The sequence below is a fragment of the Lates calcarifer genome, linkage group LG21 (genome assembly GCF_001640805.2).
Source record: "Lates calcarifer isolate ASB-BC8 linkage group LG21, TLL_Latcal_v3, whole genome shotgun sequence".
In the NCBI taxonomy this organism is placed as follows: Eukaryota; Metazoa; Chordata; class Actinopteri; family Centropomidae; genus Lates; species Lates calcarifer.
Window position 1 is genome coordinate 10,416,271 of NC_066853.1, and position 23,359 is coordinate 10,439,629.

Below are 23,359 nucleotides of genomic sequence, written 5' to 3' on the forward strand. Positions count from 1 at the left end.
TATAGAATTGGATCATTTATCTATCTATCTATCTATATATCTATATCTATATCTATATCTATATATATATATATATATATATATATATATATATATAATGTCACTCTAACCAAAGACCTTCAACAAACACGTATGACAAACACACACACACACACACACACACACACACACACACACACACACACACACACACATATATATATATATATATATATATATATGTGTGTGTGTATAAAGTATTCACTGTGAAAACATGGTACTAAAATTATTTCACTTTCCATACATATTATCTTTTACATTAAGTAATTCAGTGTGAATAATAATAATTATTAAAGACAATAGATAGATATGCACATTGACCAATCTATATTTATAAAAGTACAATTAGAAAGTTTTGAGGCCAGCCTCATTTTCTCTATTATTTTCTGTAGAAGAGAAGGAGCTTCTACCTCCTGTAAGACTCCTAACACTGTTCTCTGCTGCCTGTACTTTTTTCTCCATCCTTGACCAAGAAACAATTAGAGCTTGAAACATACTTTTCTTAATATAATGATGAAAGCGATTTTAAAGGGACAGTGTTGATGTTAGAGACAGAAATCACAGTTTTGGTGTCAGCACCTGGATATTATGAATTTGTGTATTTTCACACTGAAGTGAAGGCAGTTACTTGTTTTCAGTTTGTAAAAAGTAAGTATTGAACTGATCCTTGAATGAGCTTGAGTATGAATAGTACATTTATTTAGTATTTAATGGAGATGATAAGGACCAAAGTCTGTGAATTTGTTGATATTTATAGACTTTTTTTTCAGTATTTCCCAGCTTCCCAATAATTCCTGATAATATAATTAATTATTTAACATGAGCTGGATAGCAGCAGAATATAGATGGATTAAATTAAAGAATTGATTTTTTAAATTCATTTAAGGTCCTAATATGAATTTTACATAGGTCACTGTTAGAGGTCTGGAACAGTAGAACTGAGAATAGAAGAAAAGAGAATAGAGTAATGGTAGAGAGAAGAAAATATTTAACGTGTTTGCAAACCACAAGACTTTTTAATAGTTTGAAAGATTTGTATTTGTGTTTTTATATTGTATATCTCTAAATTAATATGTTTCATCATAGTTTCACACTGTAAACCTTGGAGTAGGTGGTATTCCTGTATTTATATGCTGTGGCTCTGCATTTCATTTTATCCCTGGAGGGCCCTCAGGTTGGTCGGGCCATGGTAAAACGTTCATATTTTGATCAGCAAGGATCAGCAAGTCTGAGACCACCACCACCACCAGACTGAGGGGTTAAAAGCTGGAGTGACTGACAGGAGCTGATGACATCTGGGTCAAACTGTCAAAGGTCAGTTCGGTCCATGCAATCTCTATCTGTGATGTTGATTACAGTAACAGTGTTTTTTGTCTTTTTGCTCAACCATTTTATCCTCCTCTGCACTCTCCAAAACAATAACTGCTGCTTATAAATATATTTATATGAAGGTATTAGTCCCCCAAAAAACTAAAAAGAAGGTTGAAACAAAAATCCCGGTTTGTCACATGTTGCTTTCCGTAGCGCCACGCTCGGTGGGTGGGGAAGTGCGACGCAAAGGCAAAGAGGTCAAGAGGAGGGGAGGAGAAAACCACGTGTGATCACCACCATGTACAGCGCTGTCCTTCCTTCGTAGACTTGTTTTTGTAAGCTTGTACCCTTCGCATGTAGCCAGCTAGCCTGCGTTAGCCGGAGAAGCAGATCGGGGATTTTTTGTATTTCTTTTACAGACTCACATATTCAAGCAAAGCTGCACGGGGGGATTTGTGTCGCCACACTGACTGCCGACCATGGTGAGCAAGACAGATGACATCCCGGCGTCAGTGCCTAACTGTAATCCGGTTGATCTTGCGGATGAAGCCGGGGATGGAGCCCAGGAAACCAGCAAGACACGTCTGAAGGATTCCTGTGGTTGTGGTGAGACTCTGCAGCTACAGACTGCTTCATATCTGCTGTTATAACACTTAACATACATTAAACACACACCGATTGCACCTATTATAATACATATAGCAGCAATGCATCCTTATGTAGCTAACACCTCTGTGCAATTCCTATTTTAAATGTGGTTTATTGGTTATTTTGCCCTTTAGCATCCACTAAAGCTGGTGACATTCACCTCCATGCTTTCTTATGTCACTTAAAAGTCTTCGGACTCAAGGTGGTGGTCTGTGGGGTTGACCCACAGGGGTTGACCCCCATCCTCCTCCTCCTCCTCCCCCCCTACCCGTCTCCTTGGTAGCCTCTCCAAGTTTAGAGGGGTCCACTTTGCACCTAGTTGCGTCTGCTAATCAGTATAATAAAAGGCTAAGTCTAGACTTATCTGTGCTAATTAGCAAGCAAGCATCACACAGGGATCAAACCCATGCCTACATCCATGGGTCACAGCTGTTAGCACGTAGTCAAACTTGACACTGTCGCTGCGAGCAAGCGAGGCTAACCCAAACACCGGCATGCTAACATTAGCATCCCCATTCACTGCGCGGCTAGTTAGCTCGCTGGCTAATCGGCTAACTAGCAAGCAAGCTCCTGTCCCTGTCAGCGCGTCGCCTCGTGCCCCCGAACACGAGCGCGGACAGCGAGGCCCGGTGTTTTTCAGGTAAAGCGTGAACCGACTTGTGTGGCACACGGTTTGTTGAGTTAACCAGGTGGAGCAGGTTGTGTTGCACAAACTCGTAGCGACGCACATGTTCGGTAACAACATGTGAGAGCCATGAACTGAAGGTCACCTTCAGTGGAGCTGCTCACTGTCCGAACGAACACAGGGGGATTCATACACACGGTGTCTTTTTTATCTACGGGGTATATGTCCACTAGGTTATGTTAAGGATGTGTTGCCACCTTGTTTTGGCACTATAAAAGCACTTTAAGAGATGTCAGGTGGATGAGGCCCCCGGCACTCCGTAATTACCCTCTAACCGCTCCCCCCGCCCCCCTGCCGGGGAAGATCAAATCGAGTGTTCCTACTCGACCGGGAAGCGGAAGTCGGTCGTCGCAGAAAAAGTCATGATGGTGCATGCACGGTGAGAGGGAAGGTTACGCTCAGGATACATGAACAGCGGTGTAAGGTGGTGAGTATCCTGCCAGATAAAAGTTGTCGTGAAGCTGTAGCAGCAGCGGAGCGGTGTCGGCAGGCTTCAGATTAAACCGAGACGAGTGTCAGCCGGTGCGGTTAACGTTACACAACTTGTAGAGCAACAAAAGTCACTGCAGCCTGTCTCTCTGTGTGTCACATGTGGGACCTTGAATTGTCTGTCTGCTTCATTGAGTGGGAAAACGCAGGCGAGAGCGTCTTATTGCTGGAAGTATCTGATAGCAGATTAATTCCTGTGTTTCTGTAGCTGGATGATTACTTCTGTATGTGCTGTCCAGTCTGTCAGTCCCTGCACAAACCCATAAACTACAACTTTACATCTGGAACAAATAGTCTATTAATCAGTTAGTCAATTGGCTGAACAACAATAGGAATCAATTATGATAATGGTTCAATAGTTTAGGTTATTTTTGAAGCACAAATGCCACATGTTCTCTGGCTCCTCAGATATGAGTATTTGATGCCCTTTCTTTGTTTTATGTGTGCATAAACATAGTATGTCAAGTTTTGAAGTGTTTGTCAGACCAAACAAACAACTTGATGGCATCACCTTCCACTATAGGGACTGTCATGGACATTTTATGGCCCAAATGATAATGAATGAATGAAGAGCTGGTCATAAAATAATAATTAGCTGCAGTTTATTTAAAAATATAAAGGCTCAACAACATTTCAATCAAAAATGTTTACATGTTTGGTTACAGGTACGTCAATGAGAGAATTCACTGCTTTTCCTGCTTTTACTTTGAAATACATTGAATGTTTTTTTGTTTTGAACTGATGATCAGACAAAATCAGACATCTAAGATTCCCCCCTGCACTCTGGGAAAATGTGTTGGGGAAAAAACACGTTGAAAAAAATGTTGGAATTTTTTACACAGTCAAAATTTCCTAAAGCCCAGAGTTATATCTTGAAAAACCTTGAGCCGTTCAAAATGCTGAAATATTCAATTTATTGTCACATATGACAAAGAAAAGCAGCACATTGTCACATTTAAGTATCTGGAACAACTAAATATTTACCATTTTTACAGTAGGATGATTAATTGATTATTGAAGTAGTTGCAGATTTATTTTCTGCTCAGTGATCAATTGATCAACTGTTGCAGCTCTAAAAATGATCATTAACTGCAGCCATAAATGTAACCTGCCACCAAAGTGTCAGTGACAGTGACAGAACTCCTGGCCCAAACATGTCTGAAACCAAGGCTAACAGCAGACTCCTAGTCAGTGAGTTGTAACAAGCAGCACGTGGCAGAGCAGATGTATTGAGATGAGGGTCACTGTTAGTGGTTTTAAGGGTCTTACTGCTCAAGTGGGGTGAAGAGTGACCTGGTTAATCACTGATACCCCGGCACTGCTCTTCACCAGTTCACAGACACACAGTGTCTATTCAACATTACTTTGTTCATCACCAGTACCAGTGGTTCTCAACCTCTTGCTAGTCCAGTGATCATCTTTTAACCCTTTAAATACATCCTGCAAGCCTGTGTAAATCTGCAGCTAATGATTATTTTTATTATGAATGAACATGTTGGATGTTTTTGATTGATCTTTAGAACAAAAAATGATTAAAATGTGCCACAAGTTCCCAGGGCCCAAGATGTTGTCTTTAAATGACTTATTATGTTTAGTTAACAGTTAATAACTTAAATATATTGAACTGAAAATGATATAAAACAAAGAAAAGCAGCAAAAAAGAAGCATTTGCTACCACATAATTGTATGATATAACCATCTTCAGAGGGAGTTCTGATGTTAATGTTATCATGACACCAAACAGGCTTTATATTCAGTAGATAGAAAATCTGATTGCAGATGCATGACTCAGGGTCTGTCTGTCCACCAGGAGTTTGCCACCTTGTGTTGCTGCAAACATGATTACAGAGTCCTTGTGTTGTTGTTTTGCTGTTGTTGTTTTCAGGGTTGTCTGGATGGTTAATGTTGCCATGGCAGCAGTCAGGGTCCCTGTGTCAAGGGCTACAGAGTGGAGAGAGAGAGAGGGAGAGAGAGAAAGAGAGATGGCTGCTGGGTTTATTATTTTGTTGTCAACAAGAGAAGTGGGCTGTGGTGACGAACAAAAGAAAAGCTCATGTCCAAGTATCGTGTTATCTGAAAGACGATCATGTGAATTACCACTCTGAGCAGTTTGATTCACAGTCGCTCGCTGTAGAGTCTCAGTTTGTCTGGTCTTTGCCTCTCTTCTGTCTTTATCTGATTTATGTAATTTCCTTGATTCTTCACGTCGACCTGGTGGAGGGTTTCTGCCTGGTGTTCCACCACAGGTGTGTGATTCTGCTTAATGATGTTTGGTTGAAAGGACCAGTGGAGCGCTTGTGTAAATTCCTTCTGGAGAAATCTGGTTCTGGTTTGATACGATTTGAAGAATTTAAAGTTGAGTGGAGAATGCATGAGGCCAGAGGATGCAACAAAGTGTTTGTTTTGAGTGAGGTGAACGTTATATTATAGCAATATGGGTGGATAATGCAGAAAATATCTTGTGGTTTTATATAAAAATATAAATTCCTGGAAAGTCTGGTGATTCAGGGTTTAACTGAGAGATAAAATGATGAAATAGCTAGGTTTGATAGATGTTGCAATGCAATGATACAAATCCAGCATTGCCATAAAACAGTTATGCTTCAGATTTTACAACATTGCACACGATGAGCTAATATAACCAGAGATATTACAGGGACAGCTGCTGCAGTACAAACGGTACATAAAACCTCTGACAAATCTTCCCATGATGCATATCATCATGTCTCTTAACCCTGTGTGCCAGTGTTTTCTTCAGGAAAAGCATACATGTATACCTTCATGACATACCTGAGGTTCAGTTTCAGGAAGTCAGAGTATCAGAGTAGTAATAGTAGTAATAGATTACCACTGATATCTCATCAGAGATGTCAGATGGCCTGTCCTGCCTCTCTCCCATCAGATTAAACTGCTGTCTCATCCTGACAGATAATATCTCACCACCGTGGCTCACTTCAACAGGAAATGCATCTAAATTTATTGCTTCCTTCCCTCTTAAACAATAGCAGATTCTGACTTTGTGCTGTAAGTGTTAAACCGTAGCTTCACCGTTCCTCAGGCTGCTGGATTGTCTCATCAATCACACCAGCGCTTCGTGCTCTTGCCTGTCTGATCTTGTGAATGCTACAAGCTAAAAGCTAAACTATCCCTGTTCCTCATCTAACAGCCCTTTCACTCCTGCAGAGGAGTTGCTTAAGTGAGGCACTAATAGGGCCATTATTTTCATGTTATGTTAAATTGGTTATCGTTTGGTCAATCGATTAATTGTTTAGTCTATTAAATATCAGAGAATGGTGACAGATATCCATAACAAGTTCCCAGAGTCTTAGGCGACATCTTTAAACTGCATGTTTGGTTCGAGCAACAGCCCAAATTCCAAAGATATTCAGGTTACAATGATTATAAAACAGTGAAAACACAGATATGGTCTTGTTTCTTAAGAACTTTATCTAACTGGGGGGCTTTAAATGACCAGGGGAGAAAAACTTTGAGAGTCACTGCCCTAGATGATGTAGGCTGCTAGAAACCTGAAGGCCACTCTCCTTGTCTAGTCTGCAAAATCAGTCGCCCACACATCCAGCTCAACTTGTGAAACACCGTCTCAACCTTTCAACTCTCTGATCTGATAACGTCTGTGCCCCGACGCTGGAAACGCAGACAGCTGCACCGACACACTCGACACCAAGCCTTCACTCTCCCCTGGTTTGTAACATTATTAAACTGTGTGTCTGCTCTGAAGCCTGTTGTGTTTGTTATTCAGAGCGTGGCCTGTCTTCCCCCCCCCACCCCCCTCCCTCCCCTTTGCTCCTCCACCATTTTAGTGCGTTCATTCTCACCCGGGGTCGTAGTCCAGTTATGAAGCCCCACCCCTCCCTCTGGCCCCCTTCTCCTCAGCAACCCTGACTGAAGCTGTGTTACCCTTGACAAGTGAGCAAGGACACACTGGCTGGGCAGCAGTTGTGTCCCAGTGAGAGAAAACAGTTGTCTGACATCCATAAACTGCTCCTCTGAATTAAAGCACCCGAACACCTCATTTTCATTCACGTCACTCCTCTAGCGTCCATTAAAGAACCAAGTGGGTAACTAGCTGAGTTGCTGTTATTGCATCAGTCACAATCAGCCATGCAAGTGACCAGTAATTCTCTCTTGTGAGAGCTGAAATCTTTTGTTTTCAGTCACTCAGGGCTCCCTGAGCCAAACTCCCTCCTGTGTTGCAACAGTGTTGGTCTCAGCAGGTTGGTGTTGGAAATGAGGTACTCTTTCTTTCTAGATCAGCTGAGGTTACTTATTGTAAAATTTCCAACACACTTATTTGTGATTGTTGTTTTTTGTCGTTTCAACTTTCTTTTTTTAAGAGATTGTTCTTGGACAGAAAATGCTTGTACAGTCAGATTGATTGATTCCATCGCCGTCATTCTGTAGTTTGTGTTGAGTTCACTTGTGTTTGAATTAAATGCAGTGACACCGCGGCACCAGCACACCAGAGCTTAGCTTTGTCGGCTATGTTGACCCATTCATAAATATTTCATAAGGTTATCGGAAAGGTCGTTCAGCCTCTGGGTCCATGTGCTTTGTTTGCGACCTGGCTGCCAGGCAGCGTCTCTGTGTTCATGTGGCAGAGAAGTTTGTGTAGTTTTTTGTTGTTGTTGGCAGGATAACTTGTCTGGAGGTGCTGTTCCCTGTTGCTCAGATTATTAACTAATGGCAGATGCACATTTGACGGTTGTTAAAGAGGTGAGATCTTAGATTTGTGAACTTGTAATGTAGAATTTAAGGTGTAAAAGCTCTGCTTTGTGTCCTATTTCCAGACTTAAACAAATAATCTGAATAGTTGCTGGCATAATCAAATCCGAGTGACTCAATCTCAGGATTTGAGAGGCCCGTTATTCACCAATGACCTCCTCGTCTCCTCCTCTGCAGGGCACAGTGCAGATACAGCCATGGTGAACGGGGACGGGGCTCACGAGCACACGGAGGAGGCGGAAACGAAGCAGGATGGGACCGCTGAGGCAGACGGAGGAGAGGAGTCTAACGAACAGGAAGTGATAGTGATCCAGGACACAGGCTTCACTGTGAAGATCCAGGCACCTGGTACAGAGCCGTTTGACCTGCAGGTGAGGATTTAGCTCTGCATGAGCAGCAGTTGTCCCCCTTCACTCAGTTTAATAAAATATGTACATGTTCCTGGTAAAATACTCTTGAACCTGGACTGTGTATTTCTTCTATTTACCTGGTGATAATCACAACAGAGAAGGAGTTATTACCGTGACTCTCTACAGTTGTAAAATCCTTCATTATTACATGATAAAATGCTGTTTAGTGTTTTGGTGTCAGATGAGCTTAAATGTAGCTTTCCTTCATCATATGAAACAGACCCAGGGATGTTTTTACTCTTCAGTGCTGGCAACAGCTGTGATCGAAGGCAGGCTGTTCATCCGTCCCTTTCCCCCGGGTCTGCTCTGAAATTTCTTCAAATAACATTAACTTGGAGTCAAGGATGCACTGATTAGGTTTTAGTGTTCAGGGGTCAAAGGTCAAGGTCACTGTGAGTTCACAAAACGCTCAAGACTTCACATGCTGATTAACTGCACTCAGACTGGTTGCCAGAGGCATATGTCTGCCAGGTGGTAATTCTGATCAGTCTGAACACTAAGTTACTCTGCAGTGTGAGTATATAGAAAATAAAATCCATTTAGCTGAACCACCACAGCTGATGTGTCCTATCTTATTGTATCAAGCTGCAAATATTTCTGAAGCTTATCTACATCAGTTCATCTCCCCTGTTCCCTCCTCTCCTTCAGGTGTCTCCACAGGAAATGGTCCAGGAGATCCACCAGGTGTTGATGGACCGCGAGGACACCTGCCACCGCACCTGCTTCTCCCTGCAGCTGGACGGAAACGTGCTGGACAACTTTGCTGAGCTCAAGTCCATCGAGGGCCTGCAGGAAGGCTCGCTGCTCAAAGTGGTGGAAGGTAATTTGCTGTGTTGTTTTGGTGCTGCTTACTTCATGATTAACTTAGGAAAGTCAAGCTGTTGTCATAATGCTGCCACTGTTTCAACCAGGTATGTAAAGCATGTAGCTCGCAGAAGAGACACACAATCACTCTGCTCATTGAAAACACTTTCAACTTTTTTGCTTTGCAGGATTTTATTTATTAGTCTGTATGGTTGTACTAACCATCTGCTATCTAGCTCTTCATGCGGTGTCTTTTAATGATGTACATAAACCTGTGTTTTGAAGCTACAGCGAAGCCTATAGTGTTGTGTTTCATCTCATTGGCACACAGTCAAAATGTCATTGACTAACCAGGTAGTGTGAAAACAAATATACCATTAATGCCAGTGATAAAGTCAGACAGTATTGACAAGTGCAACCCAACAGACCTGATCCACGTTACTCAGCCACAGAAAATGTCGTGTCTGTGGTGTTTCACCTTCATACGTATATATACACTTTTAATGATTTACCCTCCAGCTACAGCCTGGCACAGTATCTTGCTTTGTGAGGTTTTACTGGTGCTGTATCCGCTGGCAGAGACTAAACAGAATTGAGTCATAGTTCATGAGGCTGAAGTGTTGCTTGTCTTTTGTATCCCTTTCCTGCAGAGCCTTATACTGTGCGCGAAGCTCGCATCCACGTGCGTCACATCAGAGACCTGCTGAAAAGCCTGGACCCCTCAGATGCCTACAACGGAGTGGACTGCAACTCCCTCTCCTTCCTCAGCATCTTCACTGATGGAGACCTCGGAGGTATGACGCCGTAGCTCTTCTCGTTTTTGGCTTCATCAGTGTGTTTTTTTTTTTTATTGTCAGTCAGCTGTATGATCGTCTCAGCTTGATTTGGACATGGTGAAACGGCACGATGCATTTGCACAGAGAGAAACTGTTTTGTCGTCTCTCAAGCTGCATCCCGATGATTGTTAAACTTTTTATCATTCAGACACGAGCGCAACATATTTAATTCATCAGATTTAATCTAAAGGGTTCCAGGTCTGAAGGAATGTACAGGCACATCACATCGCTCCTTCTCATGTGGTTGCAGATAGCGGTAAGCGAAAGAAAAAGGGCAACGAGCTGGAGCAGATCGACTGCACTCCCCCAGAGCACATCCTGCCTGGCAGCAAAGAGCGCCCCCTGGTGCCCCTCCAGCCACAGAACAAGGACTGGAAGGTGAGGAGCAGCCCAGGTTTAGCTCCTCATGTTGGCATGATATGAGAGGAAAAGAAAACATTTTGGCTTTTTAAAAAATATTATGGCATTAGCTTTTCACTTTGGCTTATGGCTCTGACATCCTCTGCAGCCTATGCAGTGCCTGAAGGTCTTGACCATGAGCGGCTGGAACCCTCCACCTGGAAACAGGAAGATGCACGGTGACCTCATGTACCTGTACATCGTGACTGTGGAGGAGCGCCATGTCAGCGTTACTGCCTCCACACGTGGCTTCTACCTCAACCAGTCAGTTTACATTTCAGCCTCATATCTTCTTATAGCTCGCGGTTTCACTGCAGAGGACTCTGTACCATCAATAACAGATTATACAGTAGTTATTTCCATTCAGAAAACAGATCATATAATGTGTGTAGTTCCACTTTGTTTAAATGAACAACAGTACTGATAGAGAACACAGTGGCCTTTTAGCAGTTTCAGGATCCTAATTTTGGATGCCAACGAAGGCTTAGCAGCCAATTTAATGAGATGTAATGGGATTACACTGGAAAGTAGAATTGGGAAAGATATTGTGCTTGGAGCAGGGTTGTTTTTCTGTTTCTAACAGCTTGATCACAGCCATTATATAATTGGACAATTTACATATTCTGTAGATTTTTTTAAGTGAAAGGGATCAAATACACACCCCTGCAGCAAACCGAACATTAAAAACAAGCCCTTTCTTCAAATGTTAAAGCACTGCTACTTTTTCTGTCATGAGCTAGAAACAGTAATTGTGTCATGTGCAAATGTTTGGACACCCCGCTAAGTCTGTACTTGATGTTTTAGTAGTTGGTATGTGTGAGAGAGAAGTATCCCTCAGGAGAACTACTCCACAACCCAGGCTTGTTTAGTTCTGAATCTTTTCTCTCTAGTAAATAGATTACAGGTCATAGTAAGTGAGTTATGATGGTGAAATGTATGTGTGTGTATTACAGATCTACTACCTACACCTTCAATCCCAAACCAGCCAATCCCAGCTTCCTGAGCCATTCTCTGGTGGAGCTGCTGAGCCAGATCAGCCCTGCCTTCAAGAAGAATTTTCACTGCCCTGCAAAAGAAAAGGTGAAAACATCTCTTTGCCTTTAGTTTAATAAGATTTGTTCTCCTGTCACCAGTCAACTCCCCTTCATACTGAATGACTTATCAAGCATTTTAGAGCAATAAACTCAGTGCTCATCATTGTCGTCCAATGAAATGTATCTTCAGCTGAATCACAACCTCTGTTCTCTACACAGCTTATCCTCTTTATTATTGTAACATTTCTATTTTAAGTGTTTCTTTTCTACAGTCATTCATTCATGTGTTCATTAACTTTATTTAACCATGTGAGAATACATTTACTTTTACAGTTAAGATCTGGCCAGGAGGCAGCAGGTCAAAGTCTTAAAGCACAATAAAAAAAAAAAAAGAAACAAAAAAAAAATTGCAAGAATATGGTCTGGACTCTGATACGTTTCTGTTTCTGCTTCAGGGTCCAGAGACACCCCTTTGAGAGGATAGCCACGCCTTTCCAGGTGTACAGCTGGACAGCTCCGCAGGTAGACCACGCTATGGACTGTGTCCGAGCTGAGGACGCCTACACTTCTCGCCTGGGTTATGAGGAGCACATACCTGGACAGGTGAGCGCAGCAGAACACCAGGCACATAAATCATTTAGTCATTTTTATTTATTTATTTATTTTTTTCAGTGTTAATAAGTTGTATGTGCTCGTGTGTCTCCAGACCAGAGATTGGAACGAGGAGCTGCAGACCACCAGAGAGCTGCCCCGGAAGAACCTGCCTGAGCGTCTGCTGAGGGAGCGAGCCATATTCAAGGTACTGTTGAGCCTTTCGGGGATTGTGTCCCATAGTGTGAATCTGCCTCAGTTTATACAGGGCTTCTGCAAGTCTTAAAGTCTTAAAAAAACACTGATTCAGATTCCTCCAAATATTAAAAAGTCTCACATTTCATTTACAAATCTCTTAAATATTTTTTCTAGCCTTCTGCAGGCAGTAACATTAGTTACAAAATGTTCATGTGTGATTTTTGATGTTATTTTATTCCACATGTGGACCTTTTAAATAAATAAGCTATTTTTTTTAGCTGGTTTATCCCTCCATCCTTTTATCCATCCATTTTCTGCTGCTTGTCCAGGTCCAGGTCGTGCATCATGATTAATTAATGATTAGGAATTATTGTTGCAGCGGGGAAGGAGTGACAGAAATGTGATATAAATGTCAATAAATTCATGCACCTGGCTAAGTAATACCAGGCCTTCTTATCCCCACTGGTTTTCATTAATATCTTTGGTCTGTATGATGGTGACACACGTACTAAATTTCATTTTATGTGGTTTTAGAAAAGTCCTATGTTTGACTTGGTGAAGCCTGCAGAAACCCTGTTATAGCAGCTGTGCAGATGGTGTTAGATCGGCCCTCTGGTGCTGAATCTGTCTTTACAATAACAGCAGAAGAGAACAGATGAAGCTGAATCACCCAAACTGCTGACTCACTCTGCTGATAGGCGATATGTAGCTTTTCCATCTCCACTAAATCACTGCTACCTCCTTGTTTGTTCTGCTGCAGGTCCACAGTGACTTTGCAGCAGCTGCCACTCGAGGAGCCATGGCGGTAATTGATGGCAACGTGATGGCCATTAACCCCGGCGAAGAGACGCGCATGCAGATGTTCATCTGGAACAATATCTTCTTCAGCCTTGGCTTCGATGTGCGGGACCACTATCGCGAGCTGGGTGGAGATGCCGCCGCCCATGCCGCGCCCACCAACGACTTGAATGGAGTACGAGCGTACGGGGCGGTGGATGTGGAGGGTCTCTACACCCTGGGAACAGTGGTGGTGGACTACAGAGGCTACCGCGTTACAGCGCAGTCCATCATCCCAGGTATCCTGGAGCGTGAGCAGGAGCAGAGCGTCATCTATGGCTCCATTGACTTTGGAAAGACCGTTGTGTCTCACAGCAAATATCTGGAGCTGCTGGAAAAGACCAGCAGGCCACTTAAGGTCAGTAACATGACTATTGTCTTAGTTATTATTAATTTGTCAATAATCGTCTTGTTTCACATACATACATAGCTTTTGTCTTATTGTCAGTAAATCCCATGAAAAGAGCAAAACTAGTAATGACCTGACAGGCCTTATTCCTCTGTACCATTGACTTCCATTGTTGTACAAAAACTGTCATGTTTCTTCACCACTGTATACTAATTTATTTTGTGTCAGTGCCATGAATATCGTCCCCAGTGAATGCCCTGTTACTACAATGAAATGAATTTTTTTTTTGAATGAAACTTTGTATTTATGACATTTTTTGAATATTTATGTCTTAAGCAGGAACTAAAACATTTGAATCTGACAGCCTCAGACAGTGTAGTGAAGTCATGAAGTATGGAAAAAAAACAAAAAACAAACGCATTGTTTGTTTGTTTTTGCATTTTCATGGCCTTTGTTGACACTAACTGACACTGTTACACTGACAAATACCGCCACAGAGATAATGAATATTCAGATCCTTTGTTCCTCCCTCTCACATACTCGGTGTAAATTGTAGGTCCAGAGACACAACGTGCTGAACGAGAAGAACGACTCAGTGGAGCTGTGCTCCTCTGTCGAGTGTAAAGGCATCATCGGAAACGATGGCCGACACTACATTCTGGACCTTCTGCGTACTTTCCCCCCTGACCTCAATTTCCTGCCTGTGGACGGAGAAGAGCTGCCCCTGGAGAGTCAGCGCCAAGGCTTCCCCCGCCAGCACCGCCACCGCCTGGCTTGTCTTCGCCAAGAGCTCATCGAGGCCTTTGTCGAGCACAGGTCGGTGTCTGTGCTGCATTTCCATCTCCACACATGGAGAGTTTCTACATCTGGTAAACTGTTGCTTCTCTCCCTCTCCAGATATCTTCTCTTCATGAAGATGGCAGCGTTACAGCTCATGCAGCAGAAAGCAAACAAGGACACTAAGACTGATACACCCGCCATCACAGAAACCTCAGAAACATCCATAGAAAACAATGAAGATACGAGCCAGACGCAAACCACTGCATCAGATTCTCCTGATGCTACAGAGGTCTCCACAGACAGCACGAACCAGACAGACAACTGCACCCCTGCTGCCTCACAGGCAGCCACTGACAGTGAAGAAAACTCCTCGAAGCCCGCCACAAACGGGCCTCTAGAGCCTGCAACCACTCAGAATGGGGAGTGCAAGAGCCCACTGGAGGGTAAGGAGCTTGAGGAAAGTATTCCAGGATTAGCTCAGGCCAAAGAGCTGGCGGAGACCTTAGTTGCCGAAGATGGATCTGGTATTGGTACGTCCAAAAAAAAGCCCCAAAAAGCAAAGCCAGGACAACGCAGGGAGAGCTACACTGGTGGATAACTGCATAGAAAAAAAGTAGTGTAGAAGCAGTGTTGGACCAAAAAATTTGCTGTTTTGATGCAGCTGATTTTAGAGAGAAACTGCATGTGTGTGTTTCTGTAGCTATAGAGTATCAGGTAGAGCATTCAAGTATCAAGCACTGAGACATAGTGGCTTCTCTCCACCTGGCTAACTGTCCCTGCTCAGTCCTCAGCCTGCAGTGGGGAGGAATGTTGGCACATCTCTCCCTGTCCCGGCCTGTGATGCCTCTGCTGTGGGATATAAACCGAATAATCATTTGCAGTGTCCGTTAATCCAAATGTGTTTTGGAATGCAAAAAAAAAAAATCATGTTCAGTGATCTGTGCGCCGCTCGATTGATCCTAAACAACACAGTAATCTGCTTGTCAAACACACTGACCCAAATCTGTAGTGTTTGTACGGTCAACAGCTTTGAAATGGTGGTGGGTGCTCGTCCAAGACCATGTCTACAGTCAACTTAACCAAAACTAACTGTAATGTCTGTGCTGCCATACTAACACTATTGATCAAATTAATGGAGTGATACTGGCTGTATTGTGTGATCAGCTTTATTGGCAGTGACAGAAAATTGACGGTTTTGAAAAGACGGTGGCTTGATGTGGACATGTCCCTTTTCAGATATGTTGCCTTGACGTGTCTGTTGCCGGTCACTTTCAACATTTTCGTATCTTTTCTTGATCCCGATCTTGACCCAAACAGATCCCAAAAGCCGCGAGGTCGTCCTGAATGCCTGCAAGGCAGTAGGCTCCATCAGCAACACATCTTTTGACATTCGCTTCAACCCTGACATCTTCTCCCCAGGTGAGCATGACACGGATGATGAACCTTAGATGTAGACTATGAAAAAGCTTCACAGTAGGTTCAAACTGGTAAAAGTAAAGTAATATATACTTAATAAGCCCCCAGAGCCTGAGCTATATCTGGATTCTGTGCTGTTCCTGTTTCTGTGGATAATTCAGGCTGATAAGTGATGACGCATTGGAAAGATTGTATGGCAGCTTAAATATATGAAAAAACATTTTTAAGAAAGGCTACAGTCAAACAAAAATAATTTTGATATCAGCCAGTCAAAGACAAAAAATGAAATCAGGTTCAAAATAATTAAGCTGTTATCCTTTTCAGTTGAAGAGCAGCTAAGAGAACTGCAGTGTTACATCCATCTTTACTCCCTGAACTGTCAGATTGGTCACGTGTGATTTCCTCCTTTCATGTAGTTATTTCTAGCATCAAAATGATCTGGGGTGATGGCAGAGAGTGAATGACACTCGTTCATAGGAGAATGTAAGCACTGAAGTAAGAGTGTGTGTGTGTGTTCAAACAGGAGTACGTTTCCCAGACGACAGCGCAGATGACGTCCAGAAGCAGAAGCAGCTACTTAAAGATGCAGCTGCCTTCCTGGTGTCCTGTCAGATCCCATCACTGGTCAGTAACACACGTACTCCCACACATACAGGTTATATAGAGAGTTTTAATTTTTCAGGTGGTGTATCTGAGTGTAAGGTCCATATATATATATATATATGTGTGTGTGTTGTATGAGCAGGTAAAAGACTGTTTGGACCACAGTGCTCTGCCCATGGATGGAGCCACGCTGACAGAGGCCTTGCACCAGAGAGGCATCAATGTTCGTTATTTGGGGACTGTTCTGGAGTTTGTGGACAAGACCCCTGCTAAAGCTCAGCTGGAGCATTTCTATGTGAGTCTGATTCCCCAAATCTGACTGATCACACACTATTCATCCTTGTGTTTAGTCATTGTAATGTTTTTTTTTTTCTTTCATATCTTAGAGAATAGGAATCAGTGAGCTGATCACCAGATGTGCAAAACATATCTTCAAGACATACCTGCAGGTTTGTAACATTTGACTCACATCTGGCCTCTTGAAAAGACAAGCCCACTTTTATTTTGAGTCATTTTTTTCCCTAATTTTTGTCATGCAGGGTGTGGAGTTGTCTGCCCTCTCTGCTGCTGTAAGTCACTTCCTGAACTGCTTCCTGAGCTCCTTCCCAGACGCCGTGGCCCACCTGCCTCCCGACGAGCTGGTGTCGCGCCGCAAAAGCCGTAAACGTCGCAACCGGGTACCCGGCAGCGGAGACAACACGGCGTGGGCCAGCCTGACACCCAGCGAGCTGTGGAAGAACATTGCCTCTGAGGCCCAGAGCTACTATCACTTCACCATACAGTGGTGAGGGACCCTGAAAATCTTAAAGCCATAGTACAAGGATCTTGTTTTTTTCACTTCCATTTTGTGCATTTAGCGTTGACAAATATCCTGTCTTGAAATGTTTTCTCCCTCAGTGAAAGTGTTGACCAGGTGGTGGAGAAATACAATCTCCAGAAGACCACTCTGCTCAGAGAAATTTCAGTCAAAACTGGCATCCAGGTAACACCTGTTTAGTCTATACTGATCCCCACCCAACACCACTGCACCAAATGGTTTTTGCAGTGTTTCCTGTGGTTTTAATGCACATTATCTGTTTCATTTGCCTTGTAGATACTGATAAAGGAGTACAACTTTGACAGCCGCCACAAGCCTGCCTTCACAGAGGAGGACATCCTGAATATTTTCCCTGTTGTGAAGCACGTAAACCCCAAAGCCTCAGATGCCTTCCACTTCTTCCAGAGTGGACAGGCCAAAGTGCAGCAAGGTGAGACTCACATATTGGAACAGAAACAAAACATAAACTGTGTTTTGATGAAGCATGTTGGCCACTTGCTGTGATTTGACCTGTTTCTTTACCCGTCTTTTTCATTTCCAGGTTTTCTGAAGGAGGGCTGTGAGCTGATTAACGAGGCTCTCAACCTGTTCAACAATGTGTACGGACCCATGCACGTAGAGATCTGTGCCTGCCTGCGCCTGCTGGCTCGTCTTAATTACATCATGGGAGACCACCCTGAGGTTGGCATAACATACTCTGACCTCTTCTGTGTCTTTAACACGGATGTCCTGTTGATTTTTCTGTCACTAAGCGACATTTATGTGTTTACCCGCAGGCTCTAAGTAACCAGCAAAAAGCTGTTCTGATGAGTGAAAGAGTCCTCGGCATCGAGCACCCCAACACAATTCAAGAATATGTAAGTTATACACACAGAGAAGGATCTTCTTGTGTCACACAAAAAGTGTTTAATATCCATCTCACCTTTGTTCGTATTTCCTATGTGCTACCCTCTGCTTCTTAGATGCACTTGGCTCTGTACTGCTTCGCCAACGGCCAGCTGTCGACCGCCCTGAAGCTGCTTTATCGCGCCCGTTACCTCATGTTGTTGGTTTGCGGGGAGGACCACCCAGAGATGGCTCTGCTAGACGTGAGTTCTTGAGATTTACATTGTGATCTTCATCAACAACAACAAAAAAAAAAACATGTTCATGCTCTCTTAAGTGAGTTATACTTACTGCCATTGTTCTCCTTCCTTCCACAGAGTAACATTGGCCTGGTGCTGCACGGAGTGATGGAGTACGATCTGTCTCTGAGATTCCTGGAGAATGCCTTGACCATCAACACAAAGTACCATGGACCCCGGTCCCTCAAGGTGGCCCTCAGGTGGGAAGATACTCTACTCTTTGAGTTGGTAAAACACCAAGTTACAGGATGATTAATAGGACTTGTCTTGTTTTTTTTTTTTTTTATCCCAGCCATCATTTGGTTGCAAGGGTTTACGAGAGCAAGGCCGAGTTCCGCTCTGCACTACAGCACGAGAAGGAGGGCTACACTATTTACAAGAACCAGGTGGGCCCTGCTGGACTCCACCCTGCTGGGAGCTGACGTCATTCTTTTCATCAAATGTGATGAAGTCATATTTTAAACTCTTTTTTTTTTTCCCCCCTCTTCTCAGATGGGTGAGGCACATGAGAAAACCAAGGAGAGCTCAGAGTACCTGAAGTATCTCACCCAGCAGGCCGTGGCTCTGCAGAGAACCATGAATGAGATCTACAAGAATGGCTCCAATGCCAGCATCATGCCACTCAAGGTGACTGCTCCAACTCGGACGTGTTTTTGTGCTTCCATCTGTTGTAGCCCCCAAATGTTTAGCACTGATGTTATGTTTTTATTTCCTCCTGTTCTCCAGTTCACTGCCCCTAGCATGGCCAGCGTCCTGGAGCAGCTTAACATCATCAATGGCATCATCTTTATACCTCTCAGGTAGAGTCAGAAAAAAGTATTGTATTATAAATACATGGAAATCATCGAAATATCTACGAAATGTCTTTAAAATTTAAAATAGTAGAACAGTGTGTTATGTGGCAAAATACATAAATGTACAAGCATATATAGAGTATGAATAAATATGTATCCAAATGTAAATGATTTACCATGTTATCTTCTGTAACCACCTCACTTAACGTTTGTTTGTTCAAGAACATACCCACAGCTGCATGTACAGCGTTGTAGGCTGTGCATGCAGCTATAGCTGTGTTCGTTTGGAAAAATTCAGTGTGTATCAGAGAAGGAGATGATGATGTTACTTTGCAAATGTTTGGCCACAAAACACTTAATGCTGTACAAGCTGCTGAAAACAGTCTAGTAGATGTGTAAGCTTTAAAGAAATAGTTAGAAAGCTTACTCACATTCATGCCAAGAGTTACATGAGAGGATTGGTTAGCTTAGCTTAGCATAAAGTTTGGACACAGGTGAGGAGATGGTGCCTGGCTCTGCCTGAAAGTAACAAAATCCACTTACTAGCTTTAAAGCTTGCTGTGTCGCATCTTATTTGTGTAAATTTTGCAAAAACTGAAATGGAAAACCCACAATTTACCACAGACACGAGTGGTACTGATAATCTCCTCGGCCGAGCATATCTGTGAACTGTTCCTTTAAATTTAAACTATAAAAAGTTACTGCAGTTTCTCAGCAGACAAAAAAGAAAAGTAGAGAATGACTGAATTTTGAGTTGTGGGCAAGTCATATAAATAATAACATTGACGGAAAAATAAAACACAAATTTTAAATGGTCAAGCCTGTACTAAACGTTTCTTCTATAAAAACTTCAGCATTGATCCCTTCTTGTTTTTCTTTTCAGCCAAAAGGATCTGGAGAACCTGAAGGCAGAGGTTCAGAGGCGGCAGCAGCTGCAGGAACTGGGAAAGAACGAGGAGCCCACTGAGGACAGCCCACTGGAACTAGAGGACAAAATTCCCATCGATTAATGTCCACAAGCCCTCAATACACAGCTACTTTCTGCTATGGGGTGGGCGGGGGGGAGAGGCCGTGACGAAACAGCCACGTCACCGGGCCTGTGGACCCGTGAACCAAGCAGTCATTGAAATATAAAAAAATGTGGGGTGCGGGGAGGGGGAAGGTCAGGGGCAGTTCAGAGGAAAAAAGAACTGTATGAACTGTAGGACAAAGGAATACAGAGCAGGAATTTCCTACAAGGTAGGAAGGTAGGGAGGAGAAAGTACAAACAACGTAGAATCAATGTTAACGTGCAATCTGAAAAATCCCCAGCCCAAGAACCTGGTGGTGATGAAGTCACTCAAGGTGTTAGCTGCTTAGACACATGATTATAGATAGAGAGTGGTAGCAGCCGGGGGAGGGAGACCAAGGATGACCATGACATTGTAAACCAGAGCCTTATCCACTACCATAATCCCCCCAAGTAATGCTTCTCAACTTCCCACAGCACTGTTAGCCCAGGACCACAATTTACGACCACCCCCCTCCGCCATTTCCCAAAGAGCCTCGAAGACTCCCGGTCGTGTAGCCACACCCCCCCTCCCCCGGAGACGGTGCTCTAAGTGACGAAGCACCTACCCTGTCCTAGAACTCAGGGGTACTTTCTACTGTGCACTAAGACCCGAATACAGTCCGTAAATTTGAGATTTTTTCAAAGTGGGGCTTCAGAATGTAAATTCCTTCATTCTCGCACGTCCCGATGGTTGATTAATTTAATCGTTCTATTATTTGTACTTACGACATCCCAGGTGGGTGCCTGCTGTGTCCCACGGTTCCTGGTTCTCCAAGCAAACAAACAATACAGTGACACATTAGTGAGATTTCAACATGATTTCATTTGCTGGACTTTTTTTTCCTTTGTCTTTCTTTCTTTCTGTCTTTATTTTTTTTGTTAGTAAATAAAATGAATTTTTGTAAAAGTGCACAGGAGAATTGAGAAGGTATTTTAGGCTTGTTGATCATCAGTTAATTTAAGCCATGTCTGTTTTATAGAAAATGTATAGAGGTGGAAAAAAGATGTATAAATCTATCAGATTTAGACAGGTACTCGATTGATGTTAATGGAAAAATGCAGATTTGAACAACGTCCACTTTACGCAGTAGATTTACCGATCTATATACTAGCTGTTCTATTTTTACACATTGAAAGAAAATATGTGCATGTATGTTTGTGTGTGTGACGGTGTGTGTGTCTTTGTGTAGTCCAACAGAAAATCTATCGGCCAGGGCTGTTGCTGCTTTTGCTGCTGCATAGTTTGAATAGAGGCTAAGCAAACATTGGCTTTCCAGATGTTTTATTTTTCTACACGTAGTAAACCTGTTGGATGGCTGATGCCTCTTTTCCTAAAGCATTCATGGCCACCAATGTTGTAAATCTGTTTATGTAAGAATTGGTACTCAAATGAACCTCTTCTCACCACTGGACAGGTACTCAACATTGGCAGTAGTGAGCGATTTATTGTTGCTGGGTGTTTTTTTTTTTTCTTCTTCTTTTTTTCCATTATTTGGTCATGTCATCTTTTCATGTGTAACTGAGACAAAACCAGCCAGGAGTGTCTGTTCATTGAGCAGTATTTAGTGCACTTTTTTGTGCTGTTTGGATGTGTGAGCATTTTCACAGCACCACCAAAAGTGGACAAAAGAATGGCTGCCTCAATGTGATGTACCAAAAAGACTGATAAAGGTTTGTTTGCGCTTGTATACATGCAATGTATCCCTCCCATGGCAATTTGTTACTTAATTGTTGCCGTGTCTAAATGTTATGTGATTAAAGCAATAGAGAGATGGTGCTGGAACTGATTGTTTTCAGAAAATGCAGTTTTTACTTGGCACAAGATGTGCAACACGGACTACTTACTGTACTGGCTGAATTACCTGCAAAGGGAGCCATGTTAAAAAAACAAACAAAAAAAAAAACAGAACAAAAGGCAAGCTCTTGAGACTGGGTGATGAAGTTATTACAGTGATTTTTTTTTTTTTTTTCCTGATTGTGCTCCTAAAAATTATGTCATAACATCAGTAGCAGAGCGTGGTGTGTATTGTGCCTCTTATTTATGCTTCTGAATGGATCCAGGATGATAATAGGTAAAAAAAATTACAGTTTATAAACCTGAAGTATGTCTTGATTTTGTTTTTCTGGATTTCTTGTATTGTTTTTTTTTTTTTCATTTTCTTTATTTACTTTTCCCCCACTCTTTAAGTCTCACTCAACAGTAATACCAACAGCGTCCATAAGGTGGCACACTAACATTTGTCTCATTGTGAAGGACATACATTGACCTAAATGACAGGAGATACTGTACTGCAAATGCACACATGCTTCAGTTGACATAGACAAATTAAAAAGAGGGCAATTTAAATTAATTTCATCTGTTTTTTTAATTTCCAGAATAATAATCCGATGGCTAAAAACAATAAAGACTGCAACCTGTTGAACATGTTCTGAACCTGTTGAAATCCTAACAGCAATGAGTCTATTGTTTGGGTATTTTAATAGTTTATGATATAGAATAAACTTATTAAGAATGATCAAGCAATTTGTCTGCAGAAATAATCTATGGTGATCTGTAGACATCAGTTTGACTCTAACATTTCTGAATACTGAATAGTTTTAGCTGTTAAAAGTACATTAGCTATTATTTCAAATAACTGAAATGGCAAATACTGACAATAAAGGTGAAACATTCACTTAATTATTAGTTTTCAGATATCCTGTGTAAAATTGCTATAAAAAGTTAATGAGAGCTCAGTCTGTTTTATAATCACAGTTCTGTAAGAGGGGGAAAAAGGTCTTTTTGTGGATGGAAAATAACATCTATCCCAAAATATTATGCACTTAGCTGCTCACTGGTCATACTGCAGTTATTGTCTCTGTGTGATGCCTGTAATGATGACTGCCTGAGGGTTTTGTGTTTTCTCAGCTGATGAAAAATTCTTTTGCACAAAGGCTTCTTAGACAGAAAGTTTGAAAAATGCTATGCTAGTAAATGTTCATGGTTGCTTTTACCACTGCAGATTGCATTCAGTATAGTGTATATTTTTAGTGTGCAATCCAAACCTTTACTTGCATGTGCAAAATTAGAAGTGGTCTAATAATGGCAAGAATTATCATTGCAAAGAATATTCTTTGTCTGTTTCCAGGAGGCTGTTGTCTCATAATCCATCCATGGCTGTGGTCTTTTTGGAGGTAGTTAATAGCAGCTATTACTTTATATTAGAATATTTTGAGTTGTTTATTTGGCATATATATAATTACTCGCCCCTGGATTCATTCGGCATTTAAAACTGTTGTAATTAAAGATTTTTGCAGTTCACATGTACTGGTGAGAAGCTATGTAAGAGTTAAGATTTAAAAAACACGTATAAAAAGCTTTTTTTTTTCTGCTATCAAGGGCGTGCGCGCTCCCGTCAGAC

At 42.3% G+C, this 23,359-nt stretch overlaps 1 protein-coding gene across 1 annotated transcript; it reads left to right on the forward strand.

The window, feature by feature from the left end:
• Positions 1–1,588: 1,588 nt before the first annotated feature.
• cluha (clustered mitochondria (cluA/CLU1) homolog a) lies at positions 1,589–22,381 on the forward strand. Its single transcript, XM_018687246.2, is given in 28 exon segments — positions 1,589–1,956; positions 8,093–8,286; positions 8,974–9,145; positions 9,780–9,923; positions 10,216–10,343; positions 10,474–10,628; positions 11,318–11,420; positions 11,422–11,444; positions 11,854–12,001; positions 12,105–12,197; positions 12,948–13,382; positions 13,930–14,189; positions 14,271–14,683; positions 15,471–15,572; positions 16,093–16,193; positions 16,315–16,467; positions 16,559–16,621; positions 16,712–16,956; positions 17,070–17,154; positions 17,266–17,419; positions 17,531–17,670; positions 17,766–17,846; positions 17,952–18,077; positions 18,192–18,313; positions 18,406–18,499; positions 18,606–18,740; positions 18,840–18,913; positions 19,791–22,381. Coding segments are annotated over 28 exon segments (4,197 nt in total). The 5' UTR covers positions 1,589–1,829; the 3' UTR covers positions 19,918–22,381.
• Positions 22,382–23,359: the final 978 nt, after the last annotated feature.